Genomic DNA, 23256 nt, shown 5'->3' with positions numbered 1-23256 from the left:
CCCCCTATGTACAAGAATATAACTACTATAATATTGCTCCTATGTACAAGAATATAAGTACTATAATACCGCCCCCTATGTACAAGAATATAACTACTATAATACTGCTCCCCTATGTACAAGAATATAATTACTATAATACTGCCCCCTATGTACAAGAATATAACTACTATAATAATGCCCCCAATGTACAAGAATATAACTACTATAATACTGCCCACTATGTACAGGAATATAACTACTATAATACTGCCCCCTATGTACAAGAATATAACTACTATAATACTGCCTCCTGTGTACAAGAATATAACTACTATAATACTGCCCCCTATGTACAAGAATATAACTACTATAATACTGCCCCCAATGTACAAGAATATAACTACTGTAATACTGCCCCCTATGTACAAGAATATAACTCCTATAATACTGCCTCCTGTGTACAAGAATATAACTACTATAATATTGCTCCTATGTACAAGAATATAAGTACTATAATACCGCCCCCTATGTACAAGAATATAACTACTATAATACTGCTCCCCTATGTACAAGAATATAATTACTATAATACTGCCCCCTATGTACAAGAATATAACTACTATAATACTGCCCCCTATGTACAAGAATATAACTACTGTAATACTGCCCCCTATGTACAAGAATATAACTACTATAATACTGCCCCCTATGTACAATAATATATCTACTATAATATTGCCTCCTATGTACAAGAATATATCTACTATAATACTGCCCCCTATGTACAAGAATATAACTACTATAATACTGCCCCCTATGTACAAGAATATAACTATTATAATACTGCCCCCTGTGTACAAGAATATAACTATTATAATACTGCCCCCTGTGTACAAGAATACAACTACTATAATACTGCCCCCTATGTACAAGAATATAACTACTATAATACTGCCCTCTATGTACAAGAATATAAGTACTATAATACTGCCCCCTATGTACAAGAATATAACTACTGTAATACTGCCCCCTATGTACAAGAATATAACTACTGTAATAGATGCTCCTATGTACAAGAATATAACTACTATAGTACTGCCCCTATGTACAAGAATATAACTACTATAATACTGCCCCCTATGTACAAGAATATAACTACTATAATACTGCCTCCTATGTATAAGAATAAAGCTTGTTTTTTGCTAAATTTGACCCAATAAACAATCATTTTGGTTGAAATTGTGTATTTTGATCAACTTTAGACTAATTTGTATGGCCACCAGCAGTCTTTCATTCCTGGACAGATGTGTTGTATGACTGGATTGCAGTTCTAAGTGTTTTGTCATGCATTTATCTTAAAAAATATATATTTTTTTCTCTCTATGTAAAAGAGCAGATTGTTTGACAGTTTCCCTTTTTCAATTTAATGGCAAGCTTGATCTGAGACAAAGTCATCTCCTTACGAATCTGCCAGACAGATTGGTCTAATTTTCCTTTGGATCTAAAAGTATTGAGGCTGTTGTACAGAATTTCTGCGGCTCGGCGATGATTACCTAACAAACACGCAATGACAGAAAGAAGGTCTTCATTATAAAATACAGAGTAGACCCGGTGCGAAGGAAACAAAAAGAGCAAGCAGAGGATGAGGAGGAAGATCTGAGGGGATACACTACGCACTACGTAGAAACTCCCCATCAGTGCAACAAATGTAAGGGGGTGCACCTGTTGTATTGTTTCATTGCTGTTTTATTTGTACTGTTTCTTTAGGAGGGGAGGGCTCAAAGAGCGGCTGGCGTTGGGTGGGCAGTCACAAACCGGAATGTGGGCAGGGTGGAGAGCTGAGCAGACGTGTAAGGAGTATGTCCAGATTTGTGTGTTGACGTTGAGTTGTAGTTGTCCTACAGGCGGAATTTTGAATCCAGAGCACCACTTCTGCAATATTACCGGGGCAAGCCTTTTCTTTGTGTTGTCCTGTCCTCATGCCTTGTTGGAACTACCAGCTTCAAGAACAAACCAGTTGTGGGAGACACCTGCCATATAGAGACTGGGATATAGGCCTGATACCTGGGCTTCAAATCAGACTGTTCAAAAGGACTGTTGTTCAACAGAAACCATGTTTTATAACACGTTACTCCTGGTAAACCGGAATCCGGAATCCTTACAATGTATACCCCGAGTACGGGTGAGATTTTGACTGATTCTTCGACCTGGATATTGAAAATTGTTCCTGTTATTTTTTTTAAATTTAAACAGCAATGTCTGACCCAGGATCATTTACCGCTATCCTCCGATACACCGCCACACCACAGGCCTACTTCTCGTTATCGGCATTATACCAAACTGGTTTAGCCAGAAGCAGTTGATGATGTTCTGGTAGCACCGGCTCCCACGTACCTAGCCCTGGAGACCATGGTGACCCTCGAAGAGCTGGCTATTCCATCCACTGAAGTGCCTCCCACGGACACACTGGCTAGCCGCCCTCCTCAAAAGGCTATAGGGGAAGCCCAGCCTGCACTCCTTGCCCACTTTACAGAAACTGTTTTCCATATGATGTCTTCTGAATCTTAGGGTCCCCCGCCAGGTTCTCTGGTTCCCCACTAATTGTAGACATTTGCCCCCATATGGAAGATGCACTGTTTAGTATCAATATATTCTTAGCATGGCACAGCTTTAGGTAACGCCTTTGTGTTGTATATCTGCATTTCACTGTTTGCACATAATGTTATGTAAACATTTATGGTTGTGTGTGTATCTGCGTACATACAATATATATGTCTGGTTGTATGCATATGTTCAAACCAAGGCAGGTAAACCGCCCACTTGGGGAGATTTCTGGTGGGCCGGTCATATGACATCTCAGTGCAGAAGCTGCACTTTTAATGCCAGCCCTGCATTATACCAGCCCTTCATTATCCCCTGTATTATTATATTATCTCTGCATTATTATACCAGCCCTGCATTATTATACCAGCCATATATTATACCAGCCGTGCATCATTATACCAGTCCTGTATTATACCAGTCACGCATTACACCAGCCATATATTATGCCAGGCAAGCATCATTATACCAGTTCTGCATTACATCAGCCCTACATTATACCCACAATGTATTATAGCAGTCCTACATTATGCTGCACTACCCCAGAGCACTGTTATGGCTACTTTATGTTAATTGTGTGGGCGTGTCCTTAAATGGTCAATAATGTGTTAAATTTGTGTGTTAATCCACCTTACCCCTGCATGACTTAGTAGAATACACACTAACCTGCCCTCATACGTGCCAATCACCCCTTGCTAGTACAGGGATTTGTTAGTTAACTTTCTCAAAAGTCAGTGCGGTAGGAAGAAGGACATTTAAAGGGTGAGTACCAAGTCAAGTTATTCTGGAAAGTCTGCAGAGGAGAGAGGTAGAGGAGGAAGAAGAGGAAGTATCAGTGAAAAGAAACTGAAGCAAGGAGATTGAGCAAAGACACAAACGAGTAATAGGTAGAGATGAGCGAGCACCAAAATGCTCGGGTGCTCGTTACTCGAGTCGAACTTTCAGTGATGCTCGAGAGTTCGTTTCGAGTAATGAACCCCATTGAAGTCAATGGGCGACTCGAGCATTTTTGTATATCGCCGATGCTCGCTAAGGTTTTCATTTGTGAAAACCTGGGAAATTCAAGAAAGTGATGGGAACGAGACAGAAACGGATAGGGCAGGCGAGGGGCTACATGTTGGGCTGCATCTCAAGTTCCCAGGTCCCACTATTAAGCCACAATTGTGGCAAGAGTGAGACCCCCCCCCCCACACTGTCAGCATAAAGATCGTTCTCCTCTGCCACAGCTGTAACAGCTGTGGCAGAGAAGAACGATATTAGCCCATTGAATTCAATGGAGCCGGCAATACAGCTGGCTCCATTGAAAGCAATGGGCTGCCGGCGATCGCGGGATGAATTGTCGGGAAGGGGTTAAATATATAAGCCCTTCCCTGCAATTCATCCAGAAATGTGTAAAAATAAAATATATATATATACTCACCTGGTCCCGGCAGGCGGAGTTCAGCGTGGCCAGCGGCAGTCCTCCTGAACTGCTCTGAACAGCTGTGAGTAGTATTCAGCAGTCGGGAATTTAAAATCCCCGCCTGCTGAATGAGCTGCCTCTAATTGGTCACAGCCTGACCAATCAGAGGCAGATTCCACTCACACACCCATTCATGAATTTATGAATGGGTGAGTGACTGCTGCCTCTCATCTGATTGGTCCCGCTGAGCCAATCAGAGGCAGCAGTCACACACCCATTCATAAATTCATGAATGGGTGTGTGAGTGGAATCTGCCTCTGATTGGTCAGGCTGTGACCAATTAGAGGCAGCTCATTCAGCAGGCGGGGATTTTAAATCCCCGACTGCTGAATACTACTCACAGCTGTTCAGAGCAGTTCAGGAGGACTGCAGCCTGCCGCGCTGAACTCCGTCTGCCGGGACCCGGTAAGTATATATATATTTTTTATTTTTACACATTTCTGGATGAATTGCAGGGAAGGGCTTATATATTTAAGCCCTTCCCGACAATTCATCCCGCGATTGCTGGCAGCCCATTGCTTTCAATGGAGCCGGCTGTATTGCCGGCTCCATTGAATTCAATGGTCAGTGCTCGTTTAATCGAGACGAGTACCGCGTGGGGCTCGTCTCGAGTAACAAGCATCTCGAGCACCCTAATACTCGAACGAGCATCAAGCTCGGAAGTGGAAAGGGGACAATGCTGCTGCCAGTAGGGAAGAAGTGGAAAGGGGACAATGCTGCTGCCAGTGGGGGAGAAGTGGAAAGGGGACAATCCTGCCGCCAGTGGGGAAGAAGTGGAAAGGGGACAATGCTGCTGCCAGTGGGGGAGAAGTGGAAAGGGGACAAAGCTGCTGCCAGTGGTGCTAGACTAAGGTATTTGTTTAGTGCCCCTGTGGAGCTAGTTTATGCTGCCCTATGTTGTTTTTTTTGCTGCTGCTATGGTGCAGTATGTGTGCCGCATTGTGGTGTTTGGTTGGTGCTGTTGGGAGTAACATAGCCGCTGCATGGTGGTATTTATTTACTGTTGAAACACAGGTAGAAAAACATTAAGAAGCCCATACCTACTGTATTTATCGAATACATGACAACCTCTTAGCTGCTGGGCCCCTCTATACCACTATCTTTTCGCAATATGGAGGGAAGGATATTGTACAGTATATGGAGTGATGGTGCTGTATATGCTTTATTTATTATTCTACTTATTCCCTGTCCATAATCTAATGCCCCCTCCCCCAAGCACACATATATATATATATATATATATATATATATATATATAGACACACAATAATATATACTAAGACTTATTTCACCGGATGCAATGAAATTACAATCTCCTATCGAAAGCACATTTATACGCTCACACATGGACGTACACGCATACACACACACACACATGCTGTAAACACACACACAAGTATATAATTTTCCACCAACTGCTGCCAGCATTCCCCCAGCACAATATTCTATCTTGCAGAGAAGCAGTGAGGCGTGCAGGGCTGCTGTGACCCTTTCCAGCCATGGACTAAGTCCTCGGTGCTGGGGGTCCTTGTATTCCTGTTGTCTAATCACCAAGATCCTGGGGGGCAGCATCGCACTATATAGTCATACAAGCCCCCCCCATGGTAGAGGAGAGATGAATCCAGCCCCGGCCCCTGATAATATAGGAGGATGTAGAAGTTGTACGGCTGCTCCTGTGTCACATAGAAGACCGCAGTGTGTCCCGAAGACAGCATGGGGGTGGGGGGATAAACAGACGGAGGGATGGGGACATTGAGCGATCAATGGGGACTGAAGAGACAGAGGCCGCTTCATGCGTCGAATTAGCGGAGTTGTGACTGTCTCAGCAATCTACAAGATATTCTATAATTGAAAAGCTCTGCCAAGCTCTCCACGTCACTAGAGACGGACACAAGGCTCTAAAGTGACTGCAATTTATACAGCTTATAGCCCCCAACCCATAACCAACCCACCCCCTCTTCCTTCTCCTTCCGCCCTTCTCATAATTAAATATACATCAGGGTAATAGCAGCATGTGCTAAATCAGTACAATGCACAACATAACCCAGCAACTAAAAATACAGACACCTCCCGACCCTTACTGCATCCGTACGCTGGGCTGCACCGAGTATTACAATCATCTCCATGTGTGCAGGTGCAGCATTACTACACTGGGCTAATGGAGATAGATAGATAGATAGATAGATAGATAGATAGATAGATAGATAGATAGATAGATAGATAGATAGATAGATAGATAGATAGAACATAGATAGATATGAGATAGATAGATAGATAGATAGACAGATAGATATGAGATGGATGGATAGGAGATAGATAGACAGATAAATATGATATAGATATATGTGCGATAAATTGATAGATATGAGATAGATATATGTGTGATAGATGGATAGATAGATATGAGATGGATGGATAGGTATATAGATATGAGATAGATAGATAGATATGAGATAGATATATGTGCGATAAATTGATAGATATGAGATAGATATATGTGTGATAGATAGATAGATATGATACAGATAAAAGACATATATGTGCGATAGATTGGTTGATAGATAGATAGATAGATAGATAGATAGATAGATAGATAGATAGATAGATATGACAGATAGATATGAGATGGATGGATAGGTATATAGATATGAGATAGATAGATAGATATGAGATAGATAGATAGATAGATAGATATGAGACAGATAGATAGATAGATATGACAGATAGATAGATATGATAGACAGATAGATAGATATGAGATAGATAGATAGATAGATAGATAGATAGATAGATATGAGATGCATGGATAGATATATAGATATGAGATAGATAGATAGATAGATAGATAGATATGAGATAGATATATGTGCGATAAATTGATAGATATGAGATAGATATATGTGTGATAGATAGATAGATAGATAGATATGAGATAGAGAGATAAATATGAGATAGATAGATATTAGATAGATAGATAGATATGAGATAGATAGAGAGATATGAGATAGATAGATAGATATGAGAGAGATAGATAGATATGAGAGAGATAGATAGATATGAGATAGATAGAGAGATATGAGATAGATAGATAGATATGAGAGAGATAGATAGATATGAGAGAGATAGATAAGATATATATATATAGATAGATAGATGGATAGATGGATAGATAGATATGAGATAGATATGAGATGGATAGATATATAGATAGATATGAGATAGATAGATAGATAGATAGATAGATAGATAGATAGATAGATAGATAGATATGAGATAGATAGATATATAGATAGATAGATATGGTGCGCTAGATCTTTTGTTTTTTTTATATTATTTGCGTAGTGATTCACAGTCAATGACTGTTGGGCTATGCAAATTGTGTAGGCCTCCTACGCTGTCATAGCGCATTGTAAAATTGAAGTTTTAATAATAGAGATAGATAATTAGAAGAATAGACAAATATTAGCAAAATAGATTTGTATAAGATACAAACATATAATTATATGTGATGATGATAATAAATCCTTCAATATCTATCTACTTACCTTCCTATTCCTCCATCCATCCACTTACCTTTCCTTCCATCCAACCATCCATCCATCCATCCAACCAACCATCCATCCATCATGCTCACCCATCTCTCATGCATATGTATATTACACACAGTTCTTCTCACATATACGACTCAGAGACCCAACACGACATAACCAGCAATCACATCACACCAGACAATCAGAGATATAAGAAAGGCACCGACACATAAGAAATAAATAAGGCACACGTCTGTCTCTGCTCCTCTGCCCGGATTTGCTTTAAGGCAATGAAGGAAGAAGCTTAAAGTATTTTCCATTTCATCAGCAAGGAACATATATTACTTTACTGGTTCACTAAAATGTTGGTTTAATGCCCACCCCTTTTCAATCTGCCCATGTCTGAGATGCTCTGTGCAGGCGTACAATCATGACTAGCTTACAACACTCAGTGTGCCTCAGCCTGCGCTAGAAACATACTGCTTCCACTGAAGGGAAGGAATCCTCTGCTCTCTGCCTTTTCCTTAAGGATCAGCCTTCCAAAAAGCAGCAAGAAAAGGAACAGACGATGACTACGCTCAATGATTGACTTGCAAAGAGAATTTGGGGGATTTTTTTTGCCTTTGTTGGTGGGGGGGTGTTTTTGGTGAATAGATATATCAGATGATGGACGTTAAGCAGCTCACCAGATGTCGTGGTGGCGTCCTTATTAGCAAAGAGTTTGGACTTCCTTCCAGAATGTCACAATCTTAACCGCAGGGAAGGAAAAAAAAAAAAAAAAAAAGGACGAGCAAGAAAAGAAGGAACCCATCGAAATCCTTGAAGGTCCTACAAGTCAGCTCGAAAAAAGGTAACCGGACCCCCACTCCCCCCTACCCACCCCTCGCTCCCTTTCAGCTCATTGAGAACAAGCAAAGGGGGGCATTGTAAGGCTGCCAGCGTTGAACAAGCTGAAAGCTACTGTATTGCTCGCACAGAGGGGTCCTTTTAGACCTGCATCTAATTAGCCAAAACACAAAGCAAGCGGCTGAATGGAGCTTGTCACTCTCTGGAAAAGAAGGGTGGGTAAGACACTTTTTTAATTCAATTCTTTCATGAAGAAAGATCTTTTTGCACCCCCCCACCTCTTCCCTTCTCCATCAGCGTTTAACATGAAAAAGACCGACTCACCTACCTTCATGAGTGAACTTTAAGTGCTGCATGTTCCCGTCTGCTACCTGTCTCTCCGCTGCTGACCTATGACATGTATTTTATTTCACTATGATGTAGACATTGGGAGCGATTTCAATGGACATTCTCGAGAAAATTTGGAAACGTATTTGCTAATGGATTTCCTTCTCATTGGTATCTGTTTAAACTGGATGTTGAGAAAGCCCCCGGGGTTAATACTGTGCGCACTGGGCATATTTATTAAAATGCTTCCCCTGGTGAATAGTGGCTGTCCGCGCGTGTGTCGCTGCGAGGGCAGATTTTTGTACTGTGAATCACAGAATGTAACGGAGCTGCCTGGCAACCTGTCGGGTGCGATGGGCTTGTCTCTGCGGTACAACAGCATCGCTGAGCTGCAAGATGGACAGTTCACAGGGTTAATGCAACTCACGTGGCTCTATCTGGATCACAATCACATAGAAACAGTGGAAGTCAATGCCTTTCAAAAATTGCGTCGGGTCAAAGAACTCACGCTCAGTTCTAATAAAATCACACATCTGGCCAACCACACGTTCCGACCCATGCCAAACCTACGCAGTATGGATCTATCCAACAACAACATACAAGGCTTGGCACCGGATCTTTTCCATGGTCTACGCAAACTGACGACTCTACAGTTGCGTTACAATGCCATCAAGTTTGTGCCAGTGAGGATCTTTCAGGACTGTCGCAGTCTGGAGTTCCTAGACTTGGGATACAATCAGTTGAAGAGCTTGGCCCGTAACTCTTTTGCAGGCTTGTTTAAACTTGCCGAGCTCCACCTGGAGCACAATGACTTGGTCAAGGTGAATTTAGCTCATTTTCCCAGACTCCTCTCTTTACATTCTCTCTTCATGAGGAAGAATAAAGTGACTATTGTAGTTAACTCTTTGGACTGGGTGTGGAAACTAACAAAAATGGATCTCTCGGGCAACGAGATCGAATACATCGAACCTCACGTTTTTGAAAGTGTACCTCATCTGGAATCCCTACACCTAGATGCCAACCGCCTCACCTACATCGACTCTAGAATCCTTAATTCTTGGAAATCTCTTACCAGCATCACCCTGGCTGGGAACAGTTGGGATTGTGGACGTAACGTGTGTGCCTTGGCCTCTTGGCTGAGCAACTTCAAGGGTAGGTATGATGGCAACATGCTATGCACCACCCCTGAGTATGCACAAGGAGAGGACGTTCTGGATGCTGTCTATGCTTTCCACCTATGCGAGGACCCATCAGATCCCACCAGTGCAAACGCCATTTCGACAGCTTTCAACAACAGTGACAAAACGGCCCACAACAGTGCCACCATCACCACCGCCACCTACGATGTACAGGATACCGAAGGGGAAAAGACTACAGATAACCTTATGGCCACCTTGCCCAGCGAGCACCCCGAAAACACTGTCCAAATTCATAAGGTGGTCACGGGGACTATGGCGTTAATTTTCTCTTTCCTCATTGTGGTTTTGATGTTGTACGTTTCTTGGAAGTGTTTTCCGGCCAGCCTCAGACAGTTGAGGCAGTGCTTTGTGACACAACGCAGGAAGCAAAAGCAAAAACAGACTATGCATCAAATGGCTGCAATGTCTGCCCAGGAATACTATGTTGATTACAAACCCAACCATATTGAGGGAGCTTTGGTAATCATTAACGAATATGGTTCTTGTTCCTGTCACCAGCAGCCCGCCAGGGAGTGTGAGGTGTGATCCTAATACCTTTCCACTTGGGGAATAAGGAAACATTGTGCAACCAAATAACAATGGCAGATAGACAACACGCTGGATGAATCTTTTTGTGCTTTTTTTTTTCTGATACACTCCCTGACTTGGCCAAACCGTGTGAAGGGATCCTATTAAGACTTGACGTTTTAGCTTTATTGTGTCTTAAAACCTTTTCAGGACAGCGAGACATAAACAAAACAAAAAACATACAAAAAAGCAAACAAACAAAAAATATTCTGATGGTACGAAGATTTGTCTATATTCAGGAGAGTGTAAAAAGAGGTACCACGTCGATTTCTTTTTGTAAACTACCATGTTTAAAAGAAGGATACAAAAAAAAATAAAATAGCATTTACAATATTTGCAGAGTGGTGTCCGCTAAATCAATGCCATGGCAAGCAGGAATCTCACCCCCCCTCCTTCCCTTCCTCCCACTACATCTGCAGTTGTGGTGCTCCAGCAACATTAAACAGCCTTGATTTAGCCATAGATGGATCGATGCTTGATAGCCCCTTAATGGCTCGACTGTATATTATTTCCAGTGCAGCTGGTCATGTCAGCACTGCAGATCTGGACGGGTTGCCATCCGTAGGCAGAGTAGGGACAGTTTTTACCTGTTGAAGTGTTGCAAGGAAATGATCTGCGTGGTTACATTGATGATGCAAACATTCTTTGTCCATGTAGCAGAGCTGGGTTTGCTATTTGCAAATGGACTTAGAGAAGTGGCAACTAGACGTTGAATGCGTTAGGAATAACTCAACTGCTATCGAGTTATCACCATGCATGAGTTATGTTAACGATTGCTACATATGTCTATTGAGAGACCTGGCAACAAAGTCAGCTCTGCTACATACAGCAGATGTATCTGTCACAGAATGTGTTGGGTTCAAGCTTTGATGCTGCAGGGGAATTGGCTATGGTATTGATGAAAGCTCAATTTTGCATCGCAGGGATAGTGTAGACGATGATGAGACCCCCACATAATGGGAGAAGACCTGACAGCCATAACACATCAGATCCATCACTGACTGCCTAGGTAAGGAATATCCTACATCGGTCTGATATACAAGATGTACAGATGTAGCAAAGGTGAACTTGACAGTTTATGTGTTATGAGAACATAGCTACAAGGTATTAGAATGTAACAGTCATGTTTACAATTGTTACCTCTGTACATTATTAGAGGCTTAGGACATTTTTTGCTTTTTTTATTGCCTTCTAGCAGTGATTTTACAATGAGGCATATTATGCTGGGAGAAGTTTCACCGATGGCTAATGCTGCAATCAACAGCTCATTCCTTTCATTCTCTCTTACAGGTGATGGAAGTCTTTGATAAACTGCAATGAGCTAAACACAATGCACTGTAGAATCTTGTGTATATATATATATATATATATATATATATATATATATATATATATATATATATACAGGCTGCTAAGAAGATTGCCCAATGAATTAAAGCACTGCCTTTAATTCCTATGTTCCTATGGCAACCAAATCAAGTCCAAATATATAATATATACGGGTTGATTGCTATACGTAGAGCTTTCATGTCAACGGCAATTGATTTTCTGTGGGTGTTTACAATATGCAAATACATGGGAATAAATTATTGACCCCATCAGGGAAAACCTTTCCCCACCATTTACCAAAAGGACCGTGGTGCAATTTGTAAAACAATCTGTTGCAGGCTCCCAACATCAGGGAAAGGAGGGGGTTAATGTGTCACATGCACATCTCTGTTATATTTCGGTGACCCATGACTAGAAGGGGTTAATCCTCCCCTGCTTGATTTCACATCAGACTGTAGTCACCAGGCAGTTTACCTGTATCACTGAAGAATATCATCATTGCTCTTTCTCGATAATTCTACTAATAAAATATAAATAAAATGAGCGTTCATTAAAACAATTGCCAAAATGGAAGGTGAAGAGGATGCAAATGTTTATGATAAGGGTCTGAGATTTGGAGGTCTGCTTTTAAATATGTGAAATTAAGGTATGTAAAGGTAATGAAATTGGACCATCGAAAACCAATAGCTGCTATGTAATTCTTCATTTCCCCTGCAGAGGCGCTGCAGTAAAAATCAATTAATCTTTATATTAAGCTGCTGGTAATAATAGCAGATTTGGGGAAGATGAGATAGCTCCCAGCAACAGGACCCCTCTGTAATTATATTAGTTGAATGAATGTAGATAGATAGATAGATAGATAGATAGATAGATAGATAGATAGATAGATAGATAGATAGGAGATAGATAGATAGATGATAGATAGATAGATATGAGATAGATAGATAGATAGATAGATATGAGATAGATAGATAGATAGATAGATAGATAGATAGATAGATAGATGGATAGATATGAGATAGATAGATATGAGAGAGATAGATATGAGAGAGATAGATAGGAGATAGATAGATAGATGATAGATAGATAGATAGATAGATAGATAGATAGATAGATAGATAGATAGATAGATAGATAGATAGGAGATAGATATGAGATAGATAGATGATAGATAGATAGATATGAGATAGATAGATAGATAGATAGATAGATAGATAGATAGATAGATGATAGATAGATAGATATGAGATAGATAGATAGATAGATAGATATGAGATAGATATGAGATAGATAGATGATAGATACATACATAGATGATAGATAGACAGATAGATAGATAGATAGATATGAGATAGATAGATAGATACATAGATGATAGATGGATATGAGATAGATAGATAGATATGAGATAGATATGAGATAGATAGATAGATAGATAGATAGATAGATAGAAGACAGATGGATATGAGATCGATAGATAGAATATTATCCTATTTTATATTTTTCAATATTTTGTATATTTATTATTTGAAAATCAAAAGAGAATGAAGAAACTACAAGTCTCAGCATGACCTATAAGGGGCAGCCAGAGACCACAAGTCCAGGAGGTAAAAAGACCATGATGAGAGCTAGTCTGGTCCGTGCTGGGGACAGTGTGTGCATTACTATGGGTGCAGTGCCATCTACAGTGAGCATCCTTGTTTTTCCTGCTCTGGTATGAAACCAGCCAGGATGATGATGCCAGGCAAGACTGTCTGTGCCCTCCCTCTCCACAAATGAACCGAGACAGAACTGATTCCATTTCCTTAATGTGCAAGAACATAAAATATAATTCTGTAAAACTGCAACATTGTTGCAACACATAGATCCTGATACAATAAAAGAGAATAGAAGTATCCAGGTAATAAACAGGGAGGAGGGGGCTGCTGTGAGGGTTATTTGGTGCCTTCTGAATGGGGACTGAGATTTATCATGACAGGCTTGGACTGTCTTGGCTTTTGGCATGAGAGGGATGGGGGTTTGTGACAGGGCCACAGTGATTAATCATCTCTCTAGGAATGTGTGATGTCTCAGAAACTCCCCACTGAGAGGGACCCCACCAGCCAGGATTTATTAGGACTGAGAGTCACATTAAAATGGAATTAACTTGTTGCAATATTCAATTTAGTCTTTGGAATAATCTCTATTGACCTGATGTGTCTGCTGTATGTAGCTGTGTATGTATACAGAATATATATGTGTGTGCAGAGGAGGGGTGCAGGGGTGGATCACAGCTGAATAGATAGACTCTAGAAAAATGACAGAGAGATAGTTATTACCTAGAGTTATAGGTAGAAAAGTTAGAATAAAAATAAAGAAAGACAAAGAAAGATTGATTACGGGGTGATTGAAAGAAAGATGGAAAGATACTGGAGTGGATATATAGGAGGCCAAAAAATGATAAACATGAGATAGATACATAGATAGATATGAGATAGATACATAGATAGATATGAGATGTAAAGGTGGATAGATAGATATGAAATAGATATATATGAGATAGATAGATAGATAGATAGATAGATAGATAGATATGAGATAGATATAGATATGAGATGTAAAGGTGGATAGATAGATATAAAATAGATATATATGAGATAGATAGATAAATAGATATGAGATAGATAGATAGATAGATAGCCAGATATGAGATAGATAGATAGATAGATAGGAAATAGATAGATAGGAGATGGATAGATAGATAGATAGATAGATAAATAGATAGATACTGTAGAGATAGATAGATATGAGATAGATATTAGAGGGATAGATAGATATGAGCTATGTAGACAAAGTAAGTTCCTGCTATCTATACAGCTTCTCATGTAAATTATGGCAAATGTGACTGCCCACACGTGGCTATGGTCCCTGGAAGTGGAAGCCTTTTTTAAAAAAGTGTCATGGCGCAGCACAAATGCCAAAAATGTAAACCAAAATTATGACTTTTGGATACCGGGACTCTGGCATCCAAGGCACAGCAGATGTGCCCTAAGGTCTTCTTCTATTGGGCCTCTACGGAGCAATAGTGATCCAGAATTTGTCGCCACAAGAGGATTCTCTCTTCACTGCCAGGGTGGGCCATTCTGGCGGGATAGCCCAAATTATTTTTACTTTTTATTAATTGGTTTCTAGGAGATTTTCTGATATATTGAGGCACATTTATGAAGCTTTTTACATCAGTATCTGTTGTGAAAAAAGTTTGCTCAACAATTTGTGACTTTTCTGTCTGACCAAGGGCAGCCACTTTTATGAAAAGTGGGTGTGGCTTGCCAGGAAGGGGCGTAGAAACTGACGTAAATTATACTAGTAATGTACGCCCGATCAGATCTGAAGCCACACAGAGGTGCCAGGAATGCGCCAGTTACATGAACAGACCTGCACCTCGTCCTATATTGGATATATTGCACCTGGGCAAATTATACTAAGACCTGTGTTAGAAATGCCGGTCTTAGTAAATTTACCCAATTCGTTTAGACTGATGTTTCACACACCGATCTAAGTCAACCATCAGATGGCGCAGTGCGACAAATGTGTTAAGAGACGAAAGCTAAAATTGCGATTTGCATAGAAAAAACACTTGCATGCAATGACTGACAGATATGTCCCATTGTGCAGAGTAGCATCAAGTATTTAGCTGACATACATTTGTCCAGGCCCAGACTTATGTCAGCCATATGTTAATTACCTTTACCTAAACAATTTCAACTGGAAGATGCACACAAGTAGGCTCCGCCCACATCAAGCATTATGTATAGAAGCATTGGAAAGCAATGCCTCATAGGGTTTAATATATAAAACTAGTTATAGGCATCTGAGACCAACAATTTTTTATTTTCACGCTGAGTCCTATCCATGTAGAGGAATAAAGACTCATCAATGTTAAATAACGTGATGACTTAAATTCTCCTTTAAGGAAATTTTTGAATATTTGTATCACATGATGTCTTTAATTTCCATTATTTTATTATTCATGGCCAAGACTCGTCTGGGACACAAATGTTGTCCCTAAAGGGGCTGTCTAGTTATAAACTATTGATGGTTTGTCAGCAGGAGAGATCATCAATAGTAGATCGATGGGGTTTGTTGTCAAGGAGCCCTGCCAATCAACTGTTCACTGGGCCTTTGTACTTGTGCACTGAGCTGATCTGTGCAGGAAGTAGACAGCTCCATTCTGACTGCAGTGGCCAGGATTGGTATTGCAGCCAAATTTCCCACTGCAATTAATGGAACAGAGCCTGCAATACCAAACCTGGCCACTGCAGTAGGAACATAGCTGTTTGGTTCGAGCAGAAATCGTCTCAGTGCATGAGCATAGCAAACAGCTGATCTTCGGGGGTCCTGGATGGCAGACTCTGCTGATCTATTATAGCACCTGATAGGAAAGGTAGACTGATGAATCACCTTATGGTGTCATGGCCTAGTGATATGTAGCATGTCTCGGCCCACCGATATGGAGGCCATGCCTGTGAGGTCTGCATAACTTATAGAATTATTGGATCTCTCTGCTCAGTTTTGCTTTTACAATTATAAACATGGAGTTGTTTGTATGCATTTGTGTATATGTATGTGTGTATATGTGTGTATGGGTGCATGTAAGTGTTCATATGTATTTACTACTTGTTTGCATCCATGTACAGATGTAGCAAATGTTAACTTGACATTTAAGCGTTCCAACAATGTATTACAATGCTGTAGATTGTATTATCACAAATGCGCCATTGACGGTAACGATTGCTACATCTGTAGTGTGATGTTGTGTGGACTTGAGAAATAAAATATCACTACTAATATTTTTGTGTACGTTCTTTAAAGATGTTGCCCAGCCGCCATCGCCCTATACCTCTTCTACTGATACATATAGAGTTCCGTTTTGCCTCCTAGATAAGGCCTCCCCATCAGACATCTTATCTCACATCTATATGACTTTCTGTACCCAGATCCCTGATAATAATCTTATTAATATAAGAATGAGGCTCTCACAGCATTAACTCCCCCCAGGCTGCAATATATCACAAATGCATCAGCTCAACCTTCTGCCGGCGGCCATATTGATGGCTGAACATCTAACTATGAGTTTTTAGACTGAGAATTCATTAGGAAGCAGGTGGTTTTGTTGAATTTACCTTAGTTTAATTAATTAAATTTTTTTTATTTTAGCTAAATATGTTTTATTCATTATTATCTTATTATTATTTTGATTATTATTACACCCCCTTCTACTGGAAAGGAACCAGTAATTATCAGCATCTTGCTGGAGTATTTGTTTTAAATGTTTTTCATAATTTTTTGGTTTAAAACAATGTATTTAATAAATTCTATTTTATTTATTTTTTGACAATTTTTATCACATTTTATTTTAAGTTGTTATTACCATTATTATTATTACACACTTAAGGCCACAGTTCTGTAGCTAATGGTAACACTCTCTTTGTCACTAGGTAACATACTTAGCTTCTTCTCTTCCCATTGGCTCATGTAAGAGGAAAGTAATTGTGTCATACGCCGACTTGCGCCCCAGCAAGCAAGCGCTTCTAGGGTTGGTTCATCCTCACCATCGCTTTTGCATGCACATTTCATGTGCCCCACAAAAATCGCAGCATGCTCTATTTTAGTGCATACTTGCATACCAAAATCACCATAGGAGTCCAATACCTGCATAATTGCGCGATATGCTGTACAATTTCATGGACAATCAAAAACACCGTGGACTAATTAGGCTGTGCAGCCTTTTAAATCCCAGCTGGGTGTGTCCTGCAGCGATTCTACTAGTACCCGGCAGTGCAAAAAATAGAGTCAAATGTGCAGATACGTGCGTGACAGTAGGACTTTTTGTGCAGTGAAACCTGTGCCATCACATTCAATTTTGCTTTTACATCCGTGTGAGTCTGCCCTTAGACCGGTTTCACACAAGCAATAATATAACTATAATTCGGATCCATAAAGTCTCCCTCTCATGGGCATATTTGCACAAGCAATATGTGGAGAACAGAACTATTGATTTCAATGGGCTTGTTCTCACTGCACTTTTTCGTGTGCGGAAAAATAACGCAGCATGCTCTATTTTTGTGTGCATTTACGCACCAAAGGCACTATAGTATTCTATGGAGGGGCACGCAAATACGCAATACACTACACAACTCTGTGAAAAAAAGAACACATGTGACCCTCATTAGACTAAACAGGCTTTTTATATCAAAGTGAGGGGGGGGTCCTGTGCTCATGTGAACATGCCATGCGAATGCAAAAAGTTTAGTAAAATGCACCAATATGCACCCAAAAGGACCTCGTTCATGGCACGTAGGCATTATGCTGAAGCGTGTGTGAAGGGCCCTAACACAGATGTTTTAGGGCCCTTCCATCCCAGCATCCATAATCACTAATGTACTTTCACACATGAGCAGGTTATTCGGCTGGAGATCTCTTCTGGCCTGCCCGCCTCCACTCACAGTAGACAGGCCATCGCTAATGGATGAACAGCCACCTGTTTACACAGTCTGATCATTGTTTCATTTTTATGGCTGCAGATAACTGAATGACGAACAAATTATCGTATGTCGATCAGTAGCTGCCAGCATTTACATAGGCCGATCGTTGCATAGATTCCTACAATCCATACAATCCATACAATCCGTATGCGTTATACCATCCTACATGTACTGTTTATCGTAAGTGTGGCTAACAGACATTATCGCATGCTCTAGCCGCATTATATCTCAGTTTGGCTCACAGATGTCTCTCGGTGCCTTACATTTTAGTGTTTTTGCATTGTATTTCCATTGTCTGATTAATCTCATAGAATAGAAATGTCATCTAAAGACATCTAAATTGTTAGGGACATTTTGAGGGTCAACCTCACTTCCGTCTTCTGGAGGGTGAAGTTCTTGATGAGTTTACCCTTGTCCGGTCGATAACTCCATGGTTAGGAAGTGTAGGATGCATAATAATCCATTTATACAGGCAAGTGTGATATTGGTCCGAGAAATAAATATCGATATTGCAGGTGCAAAACGGCTATTTTTGTGCGAGTATCACACGAGAATGGGAGGTGAAATGTGCGACGTCCCACCCATTGCACAGCGCACGGATGTGTAATGCAACTTTATTTGCTCCTGTAGGGAATAATGAGTGATTATTGGACAGAATCACCCAAAAATAGGACATGCTGCGATCTCTCTATGGCGTAGCATCACTGCGAGCGAAAAATGGACCATGTAAATACACCTATTTCAAATAACGGGTTTGTTTCATGTGTCATTTCTGTGCATCTCGCAACACATAGAAATCGGGCATGAAAATCGCGGGTGTCAATTAGAGATGAGCGAGTATACTCGCTAAGGCACATTACTCGAGCGAGTAGTGCCTTAGCTGAGTATCTCCCCGCTCGTCTCTAAAGATTCGGGGAACGGTGCGGGTGACAGGTGAGTTACGGCGGGGAGAGAGGGAGCGAGAGATCTCCCCTCCGTTCCTCCCCGTTCTCCCCCGCCGCTCCCCGCCGGCCCCTGAATCTTTAGAGACGAGCGGGGAGATACTCGGCTAAGGCACTACTCGCTCGAGTAATGTGCCTTAGCAAGTATACTCGCTCATCTCTAGTGTCTATACACACTTCGTCCCACAAGATGCCCTGGCACTCCTTGTCATCACCTATTCAGGAACCCTCCTGCTGTATCAAAGCATTCTGGAGCACCTTGGATTATTGTAAACTGGTTCTGATGCCTTACATGACTGCGCAGCTTCCTGCGCTGACCGCTGACCACTATTTCCATTTTCTTATAGTACGTGCAATCGGTTTGGGGCTCCACTAACCCCCTTTTTTCTTGGATAATGATTTTTTCTGGTGATTTATGTATTTTTTCCCCTTTTAATTATGTAGAGTAGATGTAACGTTTTACTGGATCTTTACTTACGGAGTTTTTATTTATTCTTCTTATTAGACTCATTTTCCTATTACATTTTTATGTTTATTACATTATTTTTCTGTTAGTTCGTTTTATAGACTGTAATCACCGTAATCACTCCTCTAGGAAAGGAGTAAGAGAAAAGTGGCTGCCACGAACATCTGGCGCCACTTATTTTGAGCGGAATCCAATCTGTCTGTTGAGGGGTCAACAGCTTCTTTAAAAACAAAGGGGCAGATTTTTTTTAGACTGCTGCAGAGGTATTGTTCCATCACCCTTATTTGCATATGTGCAGAATCTGAAATCTACGCCACTTTCTGGTGTGATTTTTCAGTAATATGACCATGCCCTGCCCACTTTTAAAAACTGTTGGGGCCCAGTGTAAACAATAAAAAAAAGTTACAAATTTGGCCAATGGAGCCCCATTACTAATACTGCTGAAGTAAAATGAAAGCTGCACTGTGATTGCTTGCTATGGGTAACAGAAACAGATTTCCTTTAACCCCTTAATGATGCGGTCCCTTTTTTTTTTCCTTTTCGTTTTTCTTCCCTTCAAAAAAAACATAACTCCTTTATTTATCCATCAACGTCGCTGTATGAAGGCTTGTTTTTTTGAGGGACGAGTTGTATTTTTCAATGGCACTATTTATTGTACCATATATGTAGTACTGAAAAACTTTCAAAAAATTCTAAGTGGAGAGACATGAAAAAAAAAAAAAGACATTTCGCCATCTTTTAGTGCGTCTTGTTTCTACGGCGCACAAACTGCAACAAAAACAACATGATAACTTTATTCTATCAGTACGATTACTACGATACCAAACTTGTATAGGTTTTTTCTTTACTATACTACTCCTTTTTTATTTTCAAAGACATTTAATTTTTTTCAGTTATTTTCTGTTGCATTTTCTGCGCGCAATAACCTTTTTATTTTTCCGTCGTCGTAGTTCAGCAAGGGCTCATTTTTTTGCCCGATGTCCTGTAGTTTACGTTAGAACCAATTTGGAATACATATGACTTTTTGATCCCTTTTTATTGTGTTTTTTCTGGGGGACAGGGTAACTGAAAAAGTGCATTTCTGGCAGGGTTTTTTTGCAGGGTAAATCATGCACTACTTTAGTAGATAAGACCTCTATGGACACGGCGATACAAAATATGTATTTTTCTTTTATGATTTAGATTTTTCAATTATAAATGTGGCAAAAGGGGGTGATTTAAACTTGAATAACTTTTTTTTACAATTAATAAAACTTTAGACCCTGGGGGACTACATTGAATGCTTTGATCGCTCCTGCAGTATGACGTAATGTTACAACATTACGTCATACTGCGATTTGACGGGCAGTCTATCCAGCCTCCCCATGGGGATGGTTTGATAGGCAGTCTCCTAAGGCAGCCCTGGGGACTTTCAGAAGGCCCCCGGCAGCCATGACACCTGCACGGCTCCCCTGATCTCACTCAGTGTTTTTTGTGTTAAAGGAGTAAACGCTAAAACAAATCTATTTAAACCTGGTATTGCAGTTAAAAATATCCTGTCATTTTTACTTAATGGCAAACGCAATGAAAATAAAACCCAATAAACAGTGGTAGCATTTCTGCTTTTTATCCCCCCCCCCCCACCTCCACCCACCCCACACCCCACACACACAAAAAAAAATGTACTATAAGTTCTACATCACATATGTCGCCCAGAGCAGTGCCGTTAAAAAATACAAGTCATTTCACAGAAAGACGGTTAAGGGGCCATCAAAAAATTATGTATAAATCCATGAGGGGACGATACAAGGATCTCTCCCACGATCTGTTTATACCCAGGACCACGACGGTAACAAGAGGGCATCCTCTATGTCTAGAAGAAAGCCGGTTTCATCACCAACACAGAAAGGGGTTCTTTACTGTTAGAGCAGTGAGACTGTGGAACTCTCTGCCTGAGGACGTGGTGATGGCAAACTCTATAGAGGAGTTTAAGAGGGGACTTGATGTCTTTCTAGAGTGCTATGATATTACAGCATATAGACATTAAATAACCAAAAAGTACTTGATCCCGGTATCTTGGAGTCAAGTAGAAACTTTTCAAATGTTGATCCAGGGATTATTCTGACTATTAGTTGGGTAGGATTTTTTTCTCCAACATGGGGTAAAATGGCTTCTGCTTCATTGGATTTTTTTTGCCTTCCTCTGGATCAACAAGGGGGAATGGAAACAGGCTGAACTGGATGGACATTAGTTTTTTTTTTCAGCCTACCATACTATGTTAAGTAAACAAAAATGGCAGGTCATTAAGGGGTTAATTGGTAATTTGCGATTGACAAATCAAATTGAGTGACCGCTTTGCGTCTTCCGCTGTTCCCGTTGTATGTAAGAACTGATTACAAATAGAAAAATGGAATGTCTCTCCACCTGATAAACCAAAACAAGTCTGCGGTCATTAGTGCGGAGGGGAGATTGGTTTCTAATAAGTCAGCATTGGATTGAAATAATGACTTGTGTTTCCTCAATTATCTATTTCATGGCCGGCTTTGTCCTGTGAATGATACGGAGACGGGTAATCCTCTTATCCTAAACACTTGGTCCAAGTCAATACTTCAAGATCATCTATTATCTTCCTCAGATCCCCTATACGGGATTAGTAAATCCTGCTTTGCAACATACTAAATTATGTAATTCATGTTATGACTGCGGGAAACAGAAAACTAAATGAATGTAGAATGTTATATTCTCTGTGATTCTGCTGAATGCTGAGCTCAGGTTTTGCATAATAGGAGATAATAGGGTAAGTTTCAGGGATTTTAGAGGAACAAAATGGCGCATTTTGCATGTAACATGTGCCATATTTACAAAACATGGCCTCATCGTCACCGGTGATTACATATTTTGCTGTCAATGGGATAAATGGAAATGGACTCAATAGATGATAACTAATGCAGTCTGAGATTCTGACATCTGTCTTCTAGAAATACCCATCAGTGTTACCGTATATCGTGCGCACTGCAATTAGTTTGCGGGAAGGCAGAATCCATCCTACACAAATTTCCCAGAGGACACAACTGCATGAAGAAGGCAATATGTATGTGATCTAATGTGCAGCATGTATTGACGCCTGGCCATACTGGATGTGCGGGGAAGGGTTAGCTGATGCTCCGTGGTCACGGTTCTGGCCCAATATTGATGCACAACAAGACCCATTATGTTCACAATAGACACCGCCAAAGGCACATCACCTGCCGGTAGAGTGTAGGACTTTTTAGGGGGTCACTCCACAAATAAGATAATGATTCTTCACGGGGTTATGATCTGACTGTGGAACAGAAATATTCAGGTTTACAATACAGTAAATAATGATGATGAAAGTGTTTCTATAGCTGATGGGTATGCTCAATAAACACTGCATGATGTGCTAGGATAAATACATAGAGATAGACAGACAGATAGAGAGATAAATATGAGATAGATAGATAAATAGATAGATATGAGATTGA

At 40.4% G+C, this 23256-nt stretch overlaps 2 protein-coding genes across 4 annotated transcripts in view; one reads left to right on the top strand and one right to left on the bottom strand.

Annotated features, from left to right (window-relative positions):
• The window catches only part of CTNNA2 (catenin alpha 2), a 2255723-nt gene that overhangs the window by 905633 nt on the left and 1326834 nt on the right, over nt 1-23256 (bottom strand). The gene's annotated exons all lie outside the window — the stretch shown is intronic.
• Nucleotides 8040-10833, top strand: LRRTM1 (leucine rich repeat transmembrane neuronal 1). 2 transcript variants are annotated; one of them, XM_066572939.1, is made up of 2 exons: nt 8040-8425; nt 8845-10833. In XM_066572939.1, the coding sequence occupies exon 2, from the start codon at nt 8901-8903 to the stop codon at nt 10470-10472; it is 1572 nt and encodes a 523-aa protein (XP_066429036.1). In that variant the 5' UTR covers nt 8040-8425; nt 8845-8900; the 3' UTR covers nt 10473-10833. The 2 variants fall into 2 exon arrangements, with proteins under 2 accessions (XP_066429036.1, XP_066429035.1); XM_066572938.1 differs by having other exon boundaries at nt 8040-8636.

The sequence above is a fragment of the Eleutherodactylus coqui genome, chromosome 7, assembly GCF_035609145.1.
Source record: "Eleutherodactylus coqui strain aEleCoq1 chromosome 7, aEleCoq1.hap1, whole genome shotgun sequence".
Lineage (NCBI taxonomy): Eukaryota > Metazoa > Chordata > Amphibia > Anura > Eleutherodactylidae > Eleutherodactylus > Eleutherodactylus coqui.
Note: the sequence above shows the minus strand (reverse complement) of the source record. Positions and strands in the feature narration are given on the sequence as shown.